Source organism: Pteronotus mesoamericanus, unplaced genomic scaffold (assembly GCF_021234165.1).
Source record: "Pteronotus mesoamericanus isolate MK-2021 breed Mesoamerican mustached bat unplaced genomic scaffold, CSHL_Meso_final contig_20, whole genome shotgun sequence".
NCBI classification, from domain to species: Eukaryota; Metazoa; Chordata; class Mammalia; order Chiroptera; family Mormoopidae; genus Pteronotus; species Pteronotus mesoamericanus.
In genome coordinates this window covers 46,115,154-46,132,908 of record NW_026555085.1, presented here as the reverse complement: position 1 = coordinate 46,132,908, position 17,755 = coordinate 46,115,154, and the positions used below count along the sequence as shown (strand labels likewise).

The window sequence follows — 17,755 nt, the reverse complement described above, 5'->3', positions numbered from 1 at the left end:
AAACTAAGATGACTACCTTTTAGAGATGACTAGGAACAAAAAACAGACATTAATAAGTCTCCACACCTAAAATTAGTAAGCTGGTAATAAAATAGAGTCTAGTTTCTTTTACATAGTGAGTTGCATTTACTCTCCAGCACTTAGCTGCTTATTTAGGATTAGGTCTTGGTCATAATATCTAGCGCCTAATCATTTGAATACTCCCAGGATCAGAAGACAAGTGTCTTTTTTCACTTATTCCCAAATTTCCTTTTTTCATTTTAATAATAACATTGCTAATTTTTGAGACCCTAATGAATTTATGGTTTTCATAAAAAGTTTATAGTTTCTTTGCAGATTCTCAATAAATTGCCACTGCCAACACTTCCTATTAACTTGAATTCTCAGAATTACTGTATTGTGTTAATTCCCACACACAGCTCTCAAGGCTGTAATCTCAAAAAAAGACTTGTCAACACTGCAGATCCTAACCCCTACAAAAAGCATCAGCGCTTTTCAAGTTATTTTAAACCCATTATCACATGAAAGGGAAGGCATTTACACATGATCCAAAGTTGGCAGCATTAGCTGAGACTATTGGTTGTTATTTTCACTGGCTTAGAAAATGCCTTCTAAAGTCAAAAGGATAAAGTATCTTGAAAGAGGTGCAACCTGGAGCTGCCAACTTTCTCCCCAGTAACTAGAATCGTAAATTTACAATATTTTTGTAATAAATAATGCCTGGGGTCTGAAACTAAACTGTCAGAGAAATGGATCTGCTTCTTACCTTAAGATAATAATAAGGATTGTTGAGCGCAGTGTGGAGGGCGATTCGCGGAGCAGCATTCAAGTGCTCCTGAAGGGTGTGGGCGGCAGTGAAGTACACCACCTCGTGCAAAGGCTGCGTCTCAGGAGGCAAAAGGTACTGTCTGAAACAGCCGAAGTTAAGTATCAGCTTTTAGGTAAGCACAGGTTTAATTTCAACATAACATTTTTGTCAACCTCTGGTGGAAGACAGCAATTTACTTAAAAATGAAACACCCAAATATCAAACCCAGGGCAGGTTCACTCAGAATTGTACCTCTCCCATGCATTTTTAGAAACTTCCAGAACTCTAGAATAAACTATATTCTGATTTAAACCTTTAGAAAAAAAATGTACATACCTACCTGCTCAAAATTTTTAAGGTAGAACTTTTAAGTATTAATGGCATTCTTAAATTGTTTAGAAAACAGATGTTACAATCCTTACCAGAGCAAACATTTAACTTGTGGCCTCAGGCCTGGAATTAGAGAGTTTAGGAAATTCTTTTTGGATCACAGAAAATGTTTTAATTTATTTAATTAATACCTGGAAAAGTTTTTTATTTGTTAGAATTACTTTTTACTGCAGAAGGCAGAAAGGCTAAATTTCTGTCTCAGAATATTGAAAAACACGCAAATTTTTTATCATTAAAATTCTAGTTACTGAAACAAAGTTAATTTAGGATTCTTAATTATGAGCTCGATGACAAACCAACTGTCATGAAATCTAAATTCTGAAAATAAAGCATTAAAAATGTCACTTAGTATCATGAGCCCGTCAGCTGGTCTCCGCCATGACAGCGACACTGCTCCCTGACGGCCTGGGGGAGCAGCAGACAGACACACCCGAAGGCAGTGAGGAGTGAGTCGCTCCGTTAGCTTACAGGCCTTCCGACAGATTCCTGGGGCTTAGACCATTCCTAGCCTTAAAATACTTTTGGCCACATCACAGGTTTGTGTCAGGTCCTTTTTCCACTAGTGCAAGCACACTGAAGCATTTACCTCAGTCCAATCACCAGGGAGATGACCCTCTTCTCCTGGCGTTCTCCTTCCTGGAGGAGAGGATACTACTGCCTAGAAAATCCCACTAAACCTGCTCCACCCCTGTGGTCAGTGGAGGAAGAGAAAGTGAAGAGGGTGTTATAATTTCTGACCATAAATTCTTCCTATACCAACCTCAGGCTGTTTCTCCCCAATCACTAAAGACCCTATTGAAGTCCCTGCTATGTAATAAGGACTGAAAGTCTAACAAGGCAACCAGAGAGTCAATTTTAGAAAAAGTACTGTCTCATATTTGTACTCCTCCCTTTTTAACATCTTCATATTTAATCTTTAGAAATTCAGGTAATTCCCAAGGCAATAGGTAGGTCTTTCTGGATATCCTCAAAGGATATCAGAGGCAATGTATTTGCTTGTATTTTGTTTCCACTGGGCCAAAATAGATGAACAAGAGGTACAAAGTATCATACATTAATGTTTTGTCCAAATACAAACCTAGAGGATGGCACAGAAATTTACTTCTGCCGCTTACTTGCTGTGAGAAGAAATAAGCAGTGAAGTCTGAAGTCTGACTAGAGCACCAGAATCCAGATGATGCTCATTCTGGATTCAGATCAGAGAGGTAGTTTTAAGGGAAGTGGTAGAACCACTTAGTATTAACAAGGGCTACAAAACTGAAGCTTGTGAAACAGTAACTGAGAAAGTAGCAACTTAAGTCTCTGCTTTCAGTAGTTTCTCTCTTTATTTTTAAGCAATATGTTTAATTGGATGATTGCCACAAACTACACAACATTTCTAACTAGCACAGTTAGTGAAGTACAAAACATTACATTATAGGCTGTGGAAAGAGAGGGCAGTACCACCAGTGGCACCTTCTAATGTTGGCTTGCCTGGGAGCGGGGGCGGGAGTTTTCTTTTTAAACACAGCCTCTCATTTATTGATACTGAATTGCATTGAAACAAAAATGGACTAAATGGCAAATAATACACCCTATGCTGGGGTGGAAATGGGAAGAAAGAATGAGCCCTTTAAAGTAGGAGAGGAGACAGGGGAAGGGTCTGTTGCTGTGACCCCAGGGGGTCACTCAACACTGCTCTATTTTTACTTTTGGTGGTTTCAGGAAGGTCCAATTTTCTTCTCTTTCTTCCCCGTTGTATTTGTTTAGAAGTTTTGCCAGCTGTCCACACAGCCCTCTCAACTTTTTTCCCTCAATGTTTTCCTGCCACTCCCTCTCCCATTTGGCTATCTGAGCATCAGTCTCTTCCTTTTGTCACTTCCTTTCACGCATCTCTTTGGCTTGTCCCAGTCCTTTTAATCTCCAGCTCAGCAAAGACTTTTCATGGTCTGCTTGTACACTGCTTGTTTGAACAGCTCTGGATCATCTTCCTCCACATTTCTCGAGAACTCCGAGCTCTGTTCAAACATCTGCTCCTTGGGGACAGTATGGAGAAATGCAGAGGGCCTCTGGAGGGATGTCAGCATACTGGGGCTGTCACTTTCCACTAGTCACAGCTTCTCTCTGGGCTTTAGCTGCCACATGACTCCTCGGGTCCCTTTTACTCTAATTTGCTACAAATCCTAATCTCTTCCCCCCTGTGACAGTCAATCCTGGTAAAGAAAGTCAATCTTAGTATGGAAAATTTTGTGATTTAACAAAATATTTCAATCATGCTCACCTTTACTTCAGTAACTACTCAGAAAGGTGAAAACTCAAGACATATTAGGTCAAAGATCACAAAAGGGAAATGGTTGGTTCCAGTGCCTACCATTTGGGATTGGTAAGAACTTGAAAAGAAACCTGCCATTTAGCCTAGAAATTATGCTACATTACGCTGCAAAATTATTTTTAGCAACTACAGTGGTCATAACCTGGTAAAAGGGAAGCGTCAGGAACTTGGGACTAGAAACTATAAGAATAGGAAAGCCAGTAGGACAAGATTAACTCTACGAATTTTTTAAGATCATTTCTGGCTAGTAGGTCAGTTCAATATTGCATTGCATCACTTCTATATGACACCATTTCTCCCTCCTTTTTCATACTTGGTTGATCATTTGGACCTCTTTCATGACATTAGTAATTTCTCCCCAAGACTAGGAACAATGACTCTGCCCTTACATTGTCCTGGAAAATGGAACTTTTCACTTCTAAGAAGGTCAAGTAATTTATCAAAAAACCACTCTTTGTCTTGTAACCGAGCTTCTATTTTTTTTAGTACTTGATTCTATTCAGTGCCTAGCCTGCTGCTGAGTTTGAACTCCCCTTAAAAAATAAACAATGATAAATTATGGTTTTTCCTACTGTTAACTACTAAGTCATTTTCTTTTTCACATTTCTCATGTTTTTCTACAGCAATGATATGAGTTTCAAAAGAATCACCTTAAAATATAGGCAGGACTGGTGGACTTCTAAAGTTACAATGAGTACATTTCTGAACATGAATTTAGTGCTGATAATGAGTTGCACTGTTATTCTTTAGAGTGGTAAGTCCTTTACTCAGGATTAAAGAGGATACTATGGCTATTTTTTGGGCTTGGCCCAGGTCCAGCATACTCCTAGCGAAGATAACGGATGAAGTGCAATGCAAACAGTTTGTTACTGGAAAGGGGAGAGACACTTTGTTTCCACCACCGCCCCTCTCTGCCCAGACCTAATGAGCTGGATCAAATTTAAACCTGTATCTTTAACTGGTAGTAAAAGGATGCACTAAATCATCTTGATTACACATCTTCATAAGGACGGAAAGACAATCAAAATTACAATTCTTAGATGGAAGGAGGAAGCTGAAAAGCATAAAGCCTAACCTGGGGGAAGTGTCCTGGAATGGCTGTCGACAGCTATCATACCAGTGTTATTTGGGAAAATAGCCTGATTTCTAGCTCTTAAGACCAACAGACTCACCTCACCAGACTGTCGATGAAGTTCACGACTTTTTCTCTCAGTAGTTCAAACTTGGTCTGCTTCTTACCTGTTCTTCTTAACTCCTTCATTTCCAATAAGGACTGTGAATGGGAAGAACACCTTTTCTCATGATTCTGAGAAAGGAAATCTCTCAGAGGGGAACTCTGGCTCAGGCAGAGGCAGGTGATGCCCTTTCCATAAGACAGAATGTGAAAGAAAAAACCAGATCAAAACAAGTTGTTTTTCATTTTTAAAGTCTGGGAAGAATCTCTCTTCTTAGGTGTTTTGTTTCAAATACCAAGTGAATTTTCAGGGAAAGAGGAAAAGGGCAGTTAGTTAGCTTCATTACTAAGTTATATGGCAGAGTGCTCACTCTCTACAACTCATTACTTCATTTAAGTGAAGGACTTACAAGAAGGAGAAGAAAGAAGGAAAACCTTGCCCTTTTGCCATGCTAACAGAATAAGGTCCAGGCGTTTTGTTTTTCTTAGATTCAAAATTTACATTTATCCTAACTTGGTATTGTGCTATACAAAGAAGGGTCTATACTTCGACAACTATGATTCTGCAGTCAGAGCTGTCTGAAAAAGACTGTATTGGATATACTGTGGCTCAATTTCTCCTCTTTGCTGAATATGTATTAAAAAACCAAGGCAGTATCTAAAACTAATGAGGTAGACTCAACATAAAAATAAATACATCAGATAAATAATCTGATTCTTTTGTGCAACTATTTCCCATTTTTCCTACTGCTAGTTAATTTTCTTTCTCTGAGGCTGCAGAACAGTTCCCACCTGTGTTCGCTTGCAAACTGAGGCCTGCCTGTGTACATGGAGATGAGGGTGGCAGTGGGGTCAACAGGATGTTTAATTTCTAAGTGAGTTACAAAGTCTGCTTTGTTCCTGGTTGTGGTTTTAAAAGGAAAATAAAAACATCCAGGCAGAGTTAATCTAGAGTATACACCAAAAAAAAAAAGAGAGTACCACAGGATGTAGTTGGAAGGAAAAGAAAGCGTGACCTGACCTTCTGAAGATGATAGAGGTCCGTCTTCTGAAGCCCCTTTGACTGTGACCCGGAAGTATCTTCTTCCTCTTTAGCTTCTGCTTTAAATACAAAACCAATACACAGCAACTAGGGCAAACCCAATCAAGTCAAGAGAACCAACTAAGAGGACAAAAGCCACTTTCTCAGGCCCTCTTTCCCAGGGCTGGCTGGACCCCATAAAGCACAGTGGACCCTAATTTTTTTATGAGTCTTTATCCTCAGGACTAGAAAATTACTGGAAGCGCCCTGAAGGTGCAGAGACTCCAGGAACCCACGAAACAGGACATACCAGACCACAAAGACCACAGGACCCGAACCTGCATCCAGAGATAACATCAAAACAAACTGCAGCCTAACTGAAACATCCCACTCTACAACCACCCCCTTCCCCTATAAAAACTCCCAACCCCTAACCCCTCCGGGCTGGGCTGGTGCCCACCTCCAGACCTAACCCTTTCCCTCCCTTGGGAGAGTGAAAATAAAAACCTTTACTCTCTGTGCTTTTTTCTCTTTGTGAATTCTTTCACACTCCTCCCAGGGACCACCCTAACACCAACATTTCTAACCCAAGAGAAACAAAGTTTTGGCTATTTTTTTTTTTTATGTGGCAGGGGATCAAGGGCCCATCAGATAAATGATTTCTTAAGAAGCTGAAGGTCAGCAAGTACTACATAAGTTAAGCTACAAAAGGGTCTTGAAAAAACCAGCTACTGGATTTTAAAAATTTGACCACAGTGAAAAAATACAAACACCCTCCTCCCCAAAACCAACAGCAAAAAGCACCAAATCTTTGTGCTGTTACAAATAGCTCCTAAAAAACAAATTTAAATTGTGTTCCTTTGATTATGCTAAGGTAATAAACAACATATACCTACACCCTGGCAAGTTTGGCACTGATGTCCCAATATACTATTTTTGACAAAATGTTATTAAAGAAGGAACATAAAGGTTTTGAAATCTAAAACACAAAGTGCATCTCTGTTCTTCAGTAAAGGGAACAGTAAACCATATCCAGTAAAAGGTGTAGTACTTCTGAAGAGCATGAGGTTCTCTAATGACCTCTCCTCGTGCAGGGAAGGTTCTGGGAACTTCACGCCCACTCATGTGGCTTATCTGGCCTAAATCTAAGTAGGATGCAGCTGGAGAATCTACAGTGCTCTCAAAGAATAAATTTCTTTTTAACTCTGGATAATTCTTGGTTCAAGAAAGATATCATTTAAGGTTAAAATATCTAATAAATCCTGTCCCATTTCATTAACATGTAACAGAACCTTAAAAATAAATCTGACCTACTTAACCCTCCAAATGTAATTTTAAAACCAGACTGTAATAAGTATTAAGGAACCAGAGATAGCATATAGTCAAATATTTCTACTTGTCCAATGTAGGCGGTTTTCATTTCACTTTATTATAACAATGTGTTACTTTTGGAAATGGAGAAAGACAAACATTTCTTCAAGACAGTGGTTTTGCTTCTACTTGTAAAATCCTTTATTCTTTACACTATCCGTCATCTTAATCTCCAGCCTTCCAATTAGGCTACAGTCTTTCATTTAGTATTAGCACACCACAAAATTTGTTCACCAGCTTATGTTACAAGAACTCTAATTAAAATTATAGTATCTACAGTTTCATTTTACAAAAATCTGGATCCAATTTTATATAAGATTGAAATTTACCTAATTTATCTTAAATTCTCCTAAATCTTTTACCCTATTTATATCCTTAAAGTTGGACCCTCAATGTCCCAGTGACCACAATTAGGGGGAATTTAAATTGTGAACCTGTGAGAAAAAAAACAATGAGCTGGTGGTGATTAAGAGGCGGGTGGACCTGGTCTGAGTGCTAGCTAGCTGTGGGGTCTTGGGCAAGTGACTTTCTCTTCCTGGGCTTTAGATTATGTATGTCACTGGACAATGATCTCTATGATTACCCAGTTACAGCCCTTTTGAAAAATGGTTAGGCTAATGCAGTAGTACAAAAGAGAAATGCCTACACACAACTTGGAGGGGACCAACCCTCTTATTCCTTGGAGTGCTTCTTCATTCTGCCTGTTCATGCCACTTCAAACTTTGTATTTCACCTTCTATTAACGGAGCACTCATCAGGTACCCAAACACCACAGCTAAGGAGAGAAGGGAGGGATTTCAGCAAAAAGTGGCTTCCTAAATCCAACGGCTTTTCAAAGCAAAGGAACTCTTGCCAAACATAAGAAGGTCTGATATGAGCACTCCAAGTAAAATATTTTCACTATGCCATGTCCAATAGGCATATGTCTATGTACGTAAACATTGTACACTAAGCTGCCTCTTTTCCCCAAACTCCAGTAAAATTTTTCCTGAACAGAAGAAAGTGAAAGATGCACACTTATTTTGTTTGTTTGTTTGTTTGTTTTACCAAAAGAATACCATACTTTGGTGCTAAAAACGTGGGGTCATGAAAATAAAGGGAACTGGTAACCCTTCAATACAGAGAAATGCCAGGCTGCCTCAGTTCATTTACACTGAAAGATTCAGGCTCTTGTAAATCCGATTAAAGCAAACCTCATGCATATTTTAGTAATCAGCATACCAATGAGCCTCAGGACTGTGAAAGCAGTTCAGAGCTATTGTTTTTCAGGATTACAGATGATTTATGCAGTGTCTATAAAGACTTTGATAAAATGTTTAAGAAAAAAATCTAAAAGAAGTCCTTAATTATGATGCTCTGCTACTCTCATCAATCTTGATATATTTTTTTGTTCTCCTCACCCCCTTTTTAATTTTTATTTATCTTTTTCCAACCCTGCTTTTTAAATTGTCACCTGGAGAAAGAATGTGCTTGTTTGGGGTTTTTAAATGCCCATTTGATGCTTTTTATTGTTTAAACCAAAGAGGGAAAAGAACCATTTGGCCTCTTTGTGACTGTCAAAGTGTGATATTCTGAGGCTTGGGATACGGACTGTACATGAACTACTTTATCCCTTCATCTCTCAGTACATCAGATGTGGGGTTTTCCATGTCATTTCAGCTATATAATTGGCAGAGCTAGTAAAATTGACAAGATACGATCTTCTCACCATCAAGGCTGTCAAACTGGGCCAGGAGCTCCTCTATTCTCTTTGCTGAGCTGCCAAGCTGCTTTTCAGAAGAGGACTTTAAAATGCTGCAACACTTCTGAAGTATGGTCATCAGTTCATCCTTCGCCAACATTCTAGAACAGAATCAGCGACAGAAGATGTAATATAACTGGAAAATTAATAAAGTTAAAAACATTGTCTACATATTAAATGATTTTGGTCAAAAACTGGTGTAAGTTCTTCATTAGTAACTACCAACTTTTGTTGGAGAGATTTCTCTCAATATATGTGACATTCAGAAGTATTCAGAAGAGTTCTCAAGAAAAAGCGTAGCTTAGAAAATTTACTAATATCTGAGTTCATAGTCTGGCTCTGGCTTACTATGTTTGTAATATAGAACAAATTACTAAACACCTCTGATCCTTAGTCTCCTGGTCTATAAAATGGAAATAGCAACTCAACTATTTCACAAGTTATAAAGGAGGCTTTGCCCTGGCTAGCAAAGGGTCGCTGGTTTGATTCCCAGTCAGGGGACATGCCTGGGTTGCAGGTCAGGTCCCCAGTAGGGGACACGTGAGAGGCAACCACACATTGATGTTTCTCTCTCTGTTTTGCTCCCTCTCTTGTCCTCTCTAAACATAAATAAAAATAAAATCTTAAAAAAAAAAAAGAATGGAGGCTTAAAAACTAAATTAGAAGACAGTATGAAGAATCTAACAGTGCTTACCACATAGAAGGCATTTAAGGTTTCCCTTCCTTTCAGACATAAATATAAATATGAGACAGTATGTCTGCTGAGAATTAGCACTTATGCTAAATGGAAGCTTGCTTGGAAGAACCAAAAAAGTATCACAATCATTTCTCTAATACCATTTTAGCTATGCTTACACCTTTTATGGGTTTTACAACCATCAATCAGAATAAGGTAGGAAATTCTGCTTGTTTTATAACACAAGCAGAAGAGTTGTGTAACTTAAGACCATAGAGAAAATCTTTGTTAGGACTGGAGAGAGAACACAGATATTCTCAAATTAGGATCCTGTTCTTAGAGCCATTATTTATACGATCTCTCTACTAAGATCACATTCAGCAACAGAATGAAATGGAATAAGGTCACTATTAATGTTAAGTGCCATGGCTAAGAATACAAATAATTCTCAGCAAACAGACCTAAATCATGAAGACTATGATAATTAAAAGTTTTTACGTGAACCATGAAGAACAATCAGACAAGTCCAGAATGTGTACCATTCTACAAGACAGATCTTGTATGTTTGACATTTTTCATAATAAAAAATATTAGGAAAAATATTAATATTACTAAGTTAGGAAAAAAGACAAATCTAACTACATTATGACTACTGAAAAAATTAACCTGGTTACTTCAACTAAAATTCAAATGTAAACTAAAAAATTAAAAAATGTCATATGACCAATAAATAGAGAAACTGGTAAGGGTGGACAAAAGGCAAACTTTTCCCTAGTATTAAGAATACGTATAAAATCCCTCTTTCACAGCAATAAAATAATTATCCATAGTGTAATCTTTATCCATGAATGAAGAGCAGCTAACAGGTCAAAAAAAACTAAGCCAACATGTTTAATTCTTGATTACATTAGAGATTATTTAAAATTTCTGGCTTTCTATTGCCCAGATAGAGTTAAACTGTTAAGAAAACAGAGTTAATTTGAAGTCAGATATACTTTAACAAGCTATTATACCTGACCTTCAGCACTACTCAAATAGAGAAAATCAGCCATTTCTGGGCACGGACACTGGCCTGCTCAGGGGGTGAAGAGGCTGAGGGAATGCTGGCAGAGGTCCAACCCACATCAGCAAGCACTCTGCGTCTAGCTTCCCAAGATACAGGCAGCTACACCTACTTGCAGCTGATGAAACTGAGTATCTAGGAAGGTGAAGCCCAGCCTATTACTCATTTTCAGGGTGCAAAAAAATGGCATATGTCATATCATTTGCAACCAACTTTATTAGTCATAACTTTTAATGTGGCATTGGGTTTGGGGAGAGAAAGTAGAGCTTCCGCCTTAGATGTAAATTTCCAGGGACTGAGATAATTATAGTTATTACTCTTTTTTATTCTTAGCCAAAGATTATGCTCTTATTGTTTCCAGAGAAGGAAAAGATCTTACACTTTCCCAAGCACTCTCTAGCTTAATATAAAACAAACCTTGCGTAAAGGCTATTTAGAGCTAATAATGTGATAAAGAAAAAAAAGGCATTTTTAATTGAATCATATATACATAGAATCAACAAAGATGCCTGCGATCATCAGTCATTCAATATCATTCTAGAGTCCAGTCACTATAAATTAAGAAAATGGCAGAAACATTAGAAACATGAAATTTTTTATTTGCATATGATGTGACTATAAGGTTAAAAAATTTAAGAGAACTTCAGAAGTATTAAAGAGTATAAAAGAGTGTGTGTATGTGTGTGTACACACATAAGTATGTATTAATACCTTACATATTATTAAACCTGGTAATGGAAAAAAAGAGCACATTCAAATGGCAAAAAACAAAACAAAAAAAACCCCACCCTACAGAATATACAGCAATGTACTTTTTAAAAAATGTGTAAGATATTAAAAAATGAAAGCCCTAAATAAACAGACATTTTAAGATCTAACCCTCATTATTTTAAAGACACAAACTCATTCCAAAGTAATCTATACTTTTAATTTTGAAACAGCCCAATGGGTATTACTTTTAAAACCCAGTAAAACTATTCTGTAATTTATACAAAAAAATAATTGTTCCTAATAAAGAGGAAAAATGTGTGTATACTTGAGTGTGTAGTGGGCTTATTAGCATATCAAAAAGTACAAGATACCGTGATTAAAATCAGATGGCACTTTTAATAGGAATAGGCGGGCCATAAGAAGAGATTAAAAGTCTAGAAAGAGATCAAAGTATATATGAGGATTTTGGTACATAACAAAAGTAGCATTTCAAATCATTGGGAAGAGATGGGACATAATGGAAATAACTCATTTGAAAAAAATAGATCACTACCTCAATATATTGCAGATAGAATAAAAATGTGAGTATAGGGTAAGGACATGGGAAAGAACTACTCCATCAACCATAAAGTACTAAAAGAAAAGAAAGATACTTAGGCCTGATAATATCCAGCATTAGCAAGAGTGTGGGGAAACAATTACTGATACAGTTGGTCCAAGTGACCTTGGTACAGGTTTGTATTTTAGATTCAGAAACCCTGTATATATGTACTTATTTTGTGAAACAATTATACAAATGTACAAACACTAAACCCTAGACTACTACTGATTGTAACAGTAAAGAATTAGAAACAACCTAAATATATAGCAAATAAGGAACTGATTAAATAAAATGCTACACTTTCAAAGCATGGGGATTATATAGTGGTGATAAACAAGTTAATACTAATGATAACAGCTAATATTTACATGCACACATATGTCTGGGCATTATTTAATTTCTGTAAATCTATGAGGTAGCTACAATTATTATTCCTATGTTAAGAGATTAGAAAACAGAGGGAGAGAAAACTAAGTAACTTGCCCAAAGTGTGTGGTAATTGGCAAAAATGGGATTTGAATCCAGTATGGCTTAATATTCATGCTCTTACTGACCATGCTGCACCGCATCTCAAGACACAGTGTCCACAGCAGCATATTAGGTGCCAAATTAAAAAACAAACAAACAAAAAATCCAGTGATTTCTGGTTAAGTACTCATTATTTAAATATCTGGTTGAGAACAGGCTGTAAGGAGAAACTGGTCAGTCCATGCCTAATGCTAAGATCTGAATAGTGAGTTCTCAAGTTCTCACAGACCATTATGAAACATCTTTGAAAAATATTCAAAAACATAAAGCTGCAAATATATCAATGAAGACTAGATGGAAAAAAATGCTTACAAAAAAAATTCACAGATTATCTTATTCAAAAAGAACACAAAAAAGGCAATCATATATGATAACCAAAAACATGCATAATTTCTTCTAAGCCTCACTATTTCATCTTTGATGTTACCTCCTCCAATAAACTGCTCAACCTCCCAAAGGAAGGTTAATTGCACACGAAACCTCACCCACTGCAGCATTTACTACTCTGTATTTAATGGCCTGCCTTCCTTAATCTCTCACTTGGCCAATGTTCAGTGTGGTTCAAAACCACAGTCATCTTTGCCTGAACAAGGCAAAGGTTATGCATCGATAAAGAATATCATGACTGCAGGGCTTAATGAGGAACAGTTTGTCGATTCTCAAAATGGTTCATGCTGGGGAACGTCTGGAAGTCATGGTGCTCCCTGTGGAACACCATGATCTTTCCTATGTCAAAATGAGTAAGTTTAATTCTATCATAAGGTTAGAAACAGCTTTAGCAAGACAAATATATACCTATTTTAATAATGCACTATGAAAGTATAACCCAAGTTCACAAGAGAAAAATGTCAAACTGACCAGCTATATCTCAGTTTTTTTATTTCTAAGTCATGTTTATTCTATTACAGTTGTCTCAATTTTCCCCCTTTGCCCTCCTCCACCCATCCTCCCCACCCCCTGCTCCCACAGTGAATTCCCACTCTGTTGTCCATGTCCATGGGTCATTCATACATGTTCTTTGATTAGTTCCTTCCCCGTCTTTCCACCATTGTCCTCTTTCCCCATCCCCTCTGATCGCTTTCAGTCTGCTCCATGTTTCCATGCCTGTGGTTTATTTTGTTCGTGAGTTTATTTTGCTGAACAGATTCCACTTATAGGTGAGATCATACGGTATTTGTCTTTCACCGACTGGCTTATTTCACTTAATATTTGCCAGTTCCATCATGTTGTTGCAAAAAGTAGGAGTTCCTTCCTTCTTACTTTTTTTAAAATGCAGGTTGGTTTTATTTTTTTAAATGTCAAAATCCATGATAAAATATTAAAGAATTCAAACCCATTATAAAGTCTCAGCACTTAGAACAACATGACACCAGCACAGAAATAATGAAGTAGATCAATGAAAAAAAATGTGCATTCTAGAAACAAACATATATATGTTTAACAATGTAATAAATGATTAAACTGGTATTTCCAGTCCATGGGGAAAATAAGGTTTATTCAACAAATAAGGTGCATGGACCACTATTACTTGAAATAAAACAAATATAGAGCCCGATTTCACACGTTATACAAGAAATATTCAGGCGAGTTAAAAATCAATATGTAAAATCTAAGGAGTTTCAGGAGAAAATACAAACTAATATTTTTCTTACCCTGAAGTAAAATATTCAAACCCAAAAGTTATAAAGTAGAATATTGACAATATGACTACAATAAACATTTAAGACTATATCATAATATACACATAAAAAAATTAAAGGACAAGTAATAGAATGGGAAGGTATTTGTCACACATTTAAAAAAGCATTGTTTGTTTTTTTAGGGAAAAAATTCCAAACATTTAATCAAAACAATGGATAAACAACACCAAAAAGTCACTTAAAGCTTTTTAAAAATAATAGAAATAGGCAAGAAATATACAAGAACAGGTTTAGTTTCAACAAACAATAAAGGAACAATTAAAATAACATCATTGTCACAGTCAGATTTATACATATTAAAAATATTGTTAATACCAAGTATTGGTGACTGTGAAAGGAACAAGGTATTCATAGTCTTTTTCTTCATCTTCTTAAAGCAGTCCCTTTAGTATATTTTGCAGTGCTGGTTTGGTGGAGGTGTATTCTTTTAGCCTCCTTTTGTCTGGGAAACTCCTTATTTTGCCTTCCATTTTCATGGAGAGCCTTGCTGGGTAGAGCAGTCTCGGTTGCAGGCCTTTGCTTTTCATGACTTGGAATATTTCTTGCCACTCCCTTTTGGCTTGCAGTGTTTCTGTTGAGTAGTCAGCTGCTAGCCCTATCAGGCCTCCCGTATATGTTACTGCCTCCTTCTCCCTTGCTGCCTTTAGGATTCTCTATCTTCAATATTTGCCATTTAAATTATGATGTGTCTTGGAGCGGGCCTCACTGGGTTCCTCTTGAATGGGACCCTCCGTGCTCACTGGACTTGTGTGACTTTTTCTCTCCTCAAATTAGGGAAGTTTCCCATCATTTTTCAAACAGATTTCTTATCCCTTCCTCATCCTCTTCTCCTTCTGGTATCTCTATTATATTAAATGCAGGTTGTCCTGCATTTCCCTAAATGCCTCTTCATGCTTTTTGAGCGTTTTTTCATTTTCTTGCTCTTTCTGGGAGCATTTTTCTACCTTGTCCTCCACCTCACTGATTCAATCCTCTGCTTCATCTAGCCTGCTTTTGATTCCCTCTGTGACCTTCAATTCAGAAACTGTTCATTTCCTCTTGTCACTTATTGATAGTTTCTATGTCCTTTTTCATGCTGATACAGTTTGCAGTAGGTTTCTCGTAGTTCCCCTGTAGTTTTCTGTAATCCTCTCTGAGCTCACTGAGCTCATTGAGTTTCCGTAGAACCATTGTTTGGAACTCAATATCTGATAGTTTACTTGCCTCTCTTTCATTTAGTTCTCTTTGTGGGGATTCCTCCTTTCCCTTCGAGTGGGGGGGTATTTTTTTCTCTTCTCATTATTTGGGAGACTCTTCTTTTTTGCTTCTGCTTCTTAAATTGATCTGTCTTGATTTCCTGAGTTTGTGGTGTGAGCTTCTATGGTAAGAGACCGCTGTCTTTACTTTCTGGATCTGCCTCTGATGTTGTGAGATGTTGTTCCTGTCAGACGTTAGGCAGTCTGTTCGAGACTTCCGGGAATCTACTGCCTGTGGCTGTCTCCTTCCGTTGTTAACCTAATCACGCTGCACTCAGCAGTCAGGCTTAGATAGCACAGGGCTGGGCAGAGTCCCTCCTGGGGGAGGGGCTATTGTGCCCTCTCATGCTGCTGCCACTCAGGGCGACTGGTCTCTGCCTGACCAAGATGGATGCTGCTGCATGCGGGATGAGTCAACACCGATTTCCCACTGGCTACTCCCTCAGTTCTCTCCCCAAAGCCTTCTTCCCCTGTCTCTCCTCAGCAGTTTCTACCCCACTCTGTCCCTGTCTTTGCCAGAGACCAGGGTAAGCGGCTGCAAATAAAAACTTATGTGTTGGATCTTTAAATAGTTCTTTGCGTCTCCCGCCGCCCATCTCTGGCAGAGAGCAACCCTGCCATTTTTTGCAGCTGGCTGTTCTCTCTATACTTTCTGGGCTCTGTTGCTGTAGGCTGGAGATCCCCAATTTTGGTTTAGATCCCTCTTCTCAGGGGGATCCAACTGGCCGTTTCAGTATCCTTGTAGTGCTGCCACCTGTGGGCACCCTGCCCGCATTCTTGAGCCTCTACTGCACTGCTTACCAGTTAGGTTGTGCTAAAGCTGATTCTTCTGTCTGTCCGAGGTTATAAGGCTCCTCACTTGCTACTGTTCAGTTGTTTGTTCCAGGCGATTTCTCCACAATTTAGCTGTAATTCGAGGTTGGTCCTGGAAGGAAGTCACTGTGACTTCCACCTCTCTACCGTCTTGATTCTCCCAGTTTTCAAACTTTTAGTAAAGTTTTTATTTATTTATTTAAATAATAAATATATATTTTAGAGGGGATAGGAGGGAACCATCCTAGTGCAAGAGAAACATCAGTTTGTTGCCTCTTTTTATTTGTGTGTGTGTGTATGTAAAAATAAATGTATATGTATATTTTTTGGTAATGCTTGTACAGTTGTCCCAATTTCTCCCCTATTGTCTCCCTCCAGCTAGTACCTGCCACTCATGCAGTCGCCATGGGTCATTTGTAGAAGTTCTGGGAGAGGTCAGTATGACCTCCATTCACTCCTCTGCCATCTTGATTCCACTCTCAGTTTTTAAAATTAGTATTTCTTAGCTACCTGTTCATTTTACTAGCAGAAACGTAGTAGTGGACACTTTTTATTTAAGAAAAAAACTTAAAATACAAGTTTGGATTTTCCCTTGTTTATTTATATTTTTGAAAAATCATAGTTTTGGACAAAGATCAATTTGAGATCAATGGCCCAATGTCACCCAATTTCTCCACAATTAAGACTTTTCTTTTAAAAGCTCCATTTCTTTCTCTATTTTTTTGTACCTCTTTCTTATTCCCTTATTTTCTAGAATAAATAAAGTGTGGTTCAAAGTGTGGTTTCTGGACAATATGTCCAAGTGCTATGGAGTGCTTGTTAAATAGCAATTGCTGCTGACCACCACACCAAAGTTCCCAAATATCAGATTTAGAATTTTGAGGGAAAAGGCAGAAATTTACAGGTTTAAACACTTCAGCTGATTCTTATGCATACTGAAACCTGGAAACCATTACTCTAGAAACATTACTTTCAACATCTTTTGCTTTAAAAATAAGCTCTAACAATTCAGCTGTTTGTCTGATTTTTACCATGGATACAGGTAATTGTGGAGCACCTGATGTGATGTGAAGTCAGGACTGGCAATCTTTGTTCTAAAAGAAATTATATTTTAATAGTGAAATCTCTTATCTTCTGCATAGATAAATCTAGATAATCAAAAGTGATTACATTATTGCTATTTAGGAAGCACCTCACACTGTGGGGCTGTGTCATTTGTCATAACTAGATCTTTAAATATCATCTAAAGATGATCCGTAAAGTCAGGCAAGAAAGCATTATTTAGATTCCAAATCTCTAGTCTCTTTGAAGTAAGCTAAAGTGATCAAATGTTAATATTATTACTTGGGTCATGTTTTTTCAACTCAATGAAGGTTGACCTAACCTGCTAATATATTATGTTTAACTCAAAAGTTTTCCTCAAAAATTAGATCATTTCTTTCAGGATAAACTCCCTCAGCTATCAATCAATTTCAATTTACAAATCTGTTTCGTAGCAAGCTCATAACGTTACACTTGGCAATAATATAACAGACACTGTGGCTCCTTTCATTTACATTGGTAGCCTGTGCCAAGATGACTAGTGTCAAGATGCTGGGGGTTACGGGGGCGC

The 17,755-nt window shown here is 37.6% G+C and overlaps 1 protein-coding gene across 3 annotated transcripts in view; it reads right to left on the bottom strand.

Moving 5' to 3' along the window:
- ORC3 (origin recognition complex subunit 3) overlaps window positions 1-17,755 on the bottom strand; it is a 60,493-nt gene that overhangs the window by 2,819 nt on the left and 39,919 nt on the right. For 2 of the 3 annotated variants that reach the window (XM_054569692.1, XM_054569694.1), the window contains exons 14-17: window positions 8,784-8,917; window positions 5,705-5,784; window positions 4,682-4,782; window positions 767-908 (exon numbers count right to left, since the gene is read on the bottom strand). In XM_054569692.1, the coding sequence (XP_054425667.1) occupies window positions 767-908; window positions 4,682-4,782; window positions 5,705-5,784; window positions 8,784-8,917 (457 nt within the window). The remainder of the gene's footprint in view (window positions 1-766; window positions 909-4,681; window positions 4,783-5,704; window positions 5,785-8,783; window positions 8,918-17,755) is intronic. The other variant, XM_054569693.1, reaches the window with a different exon arrangement.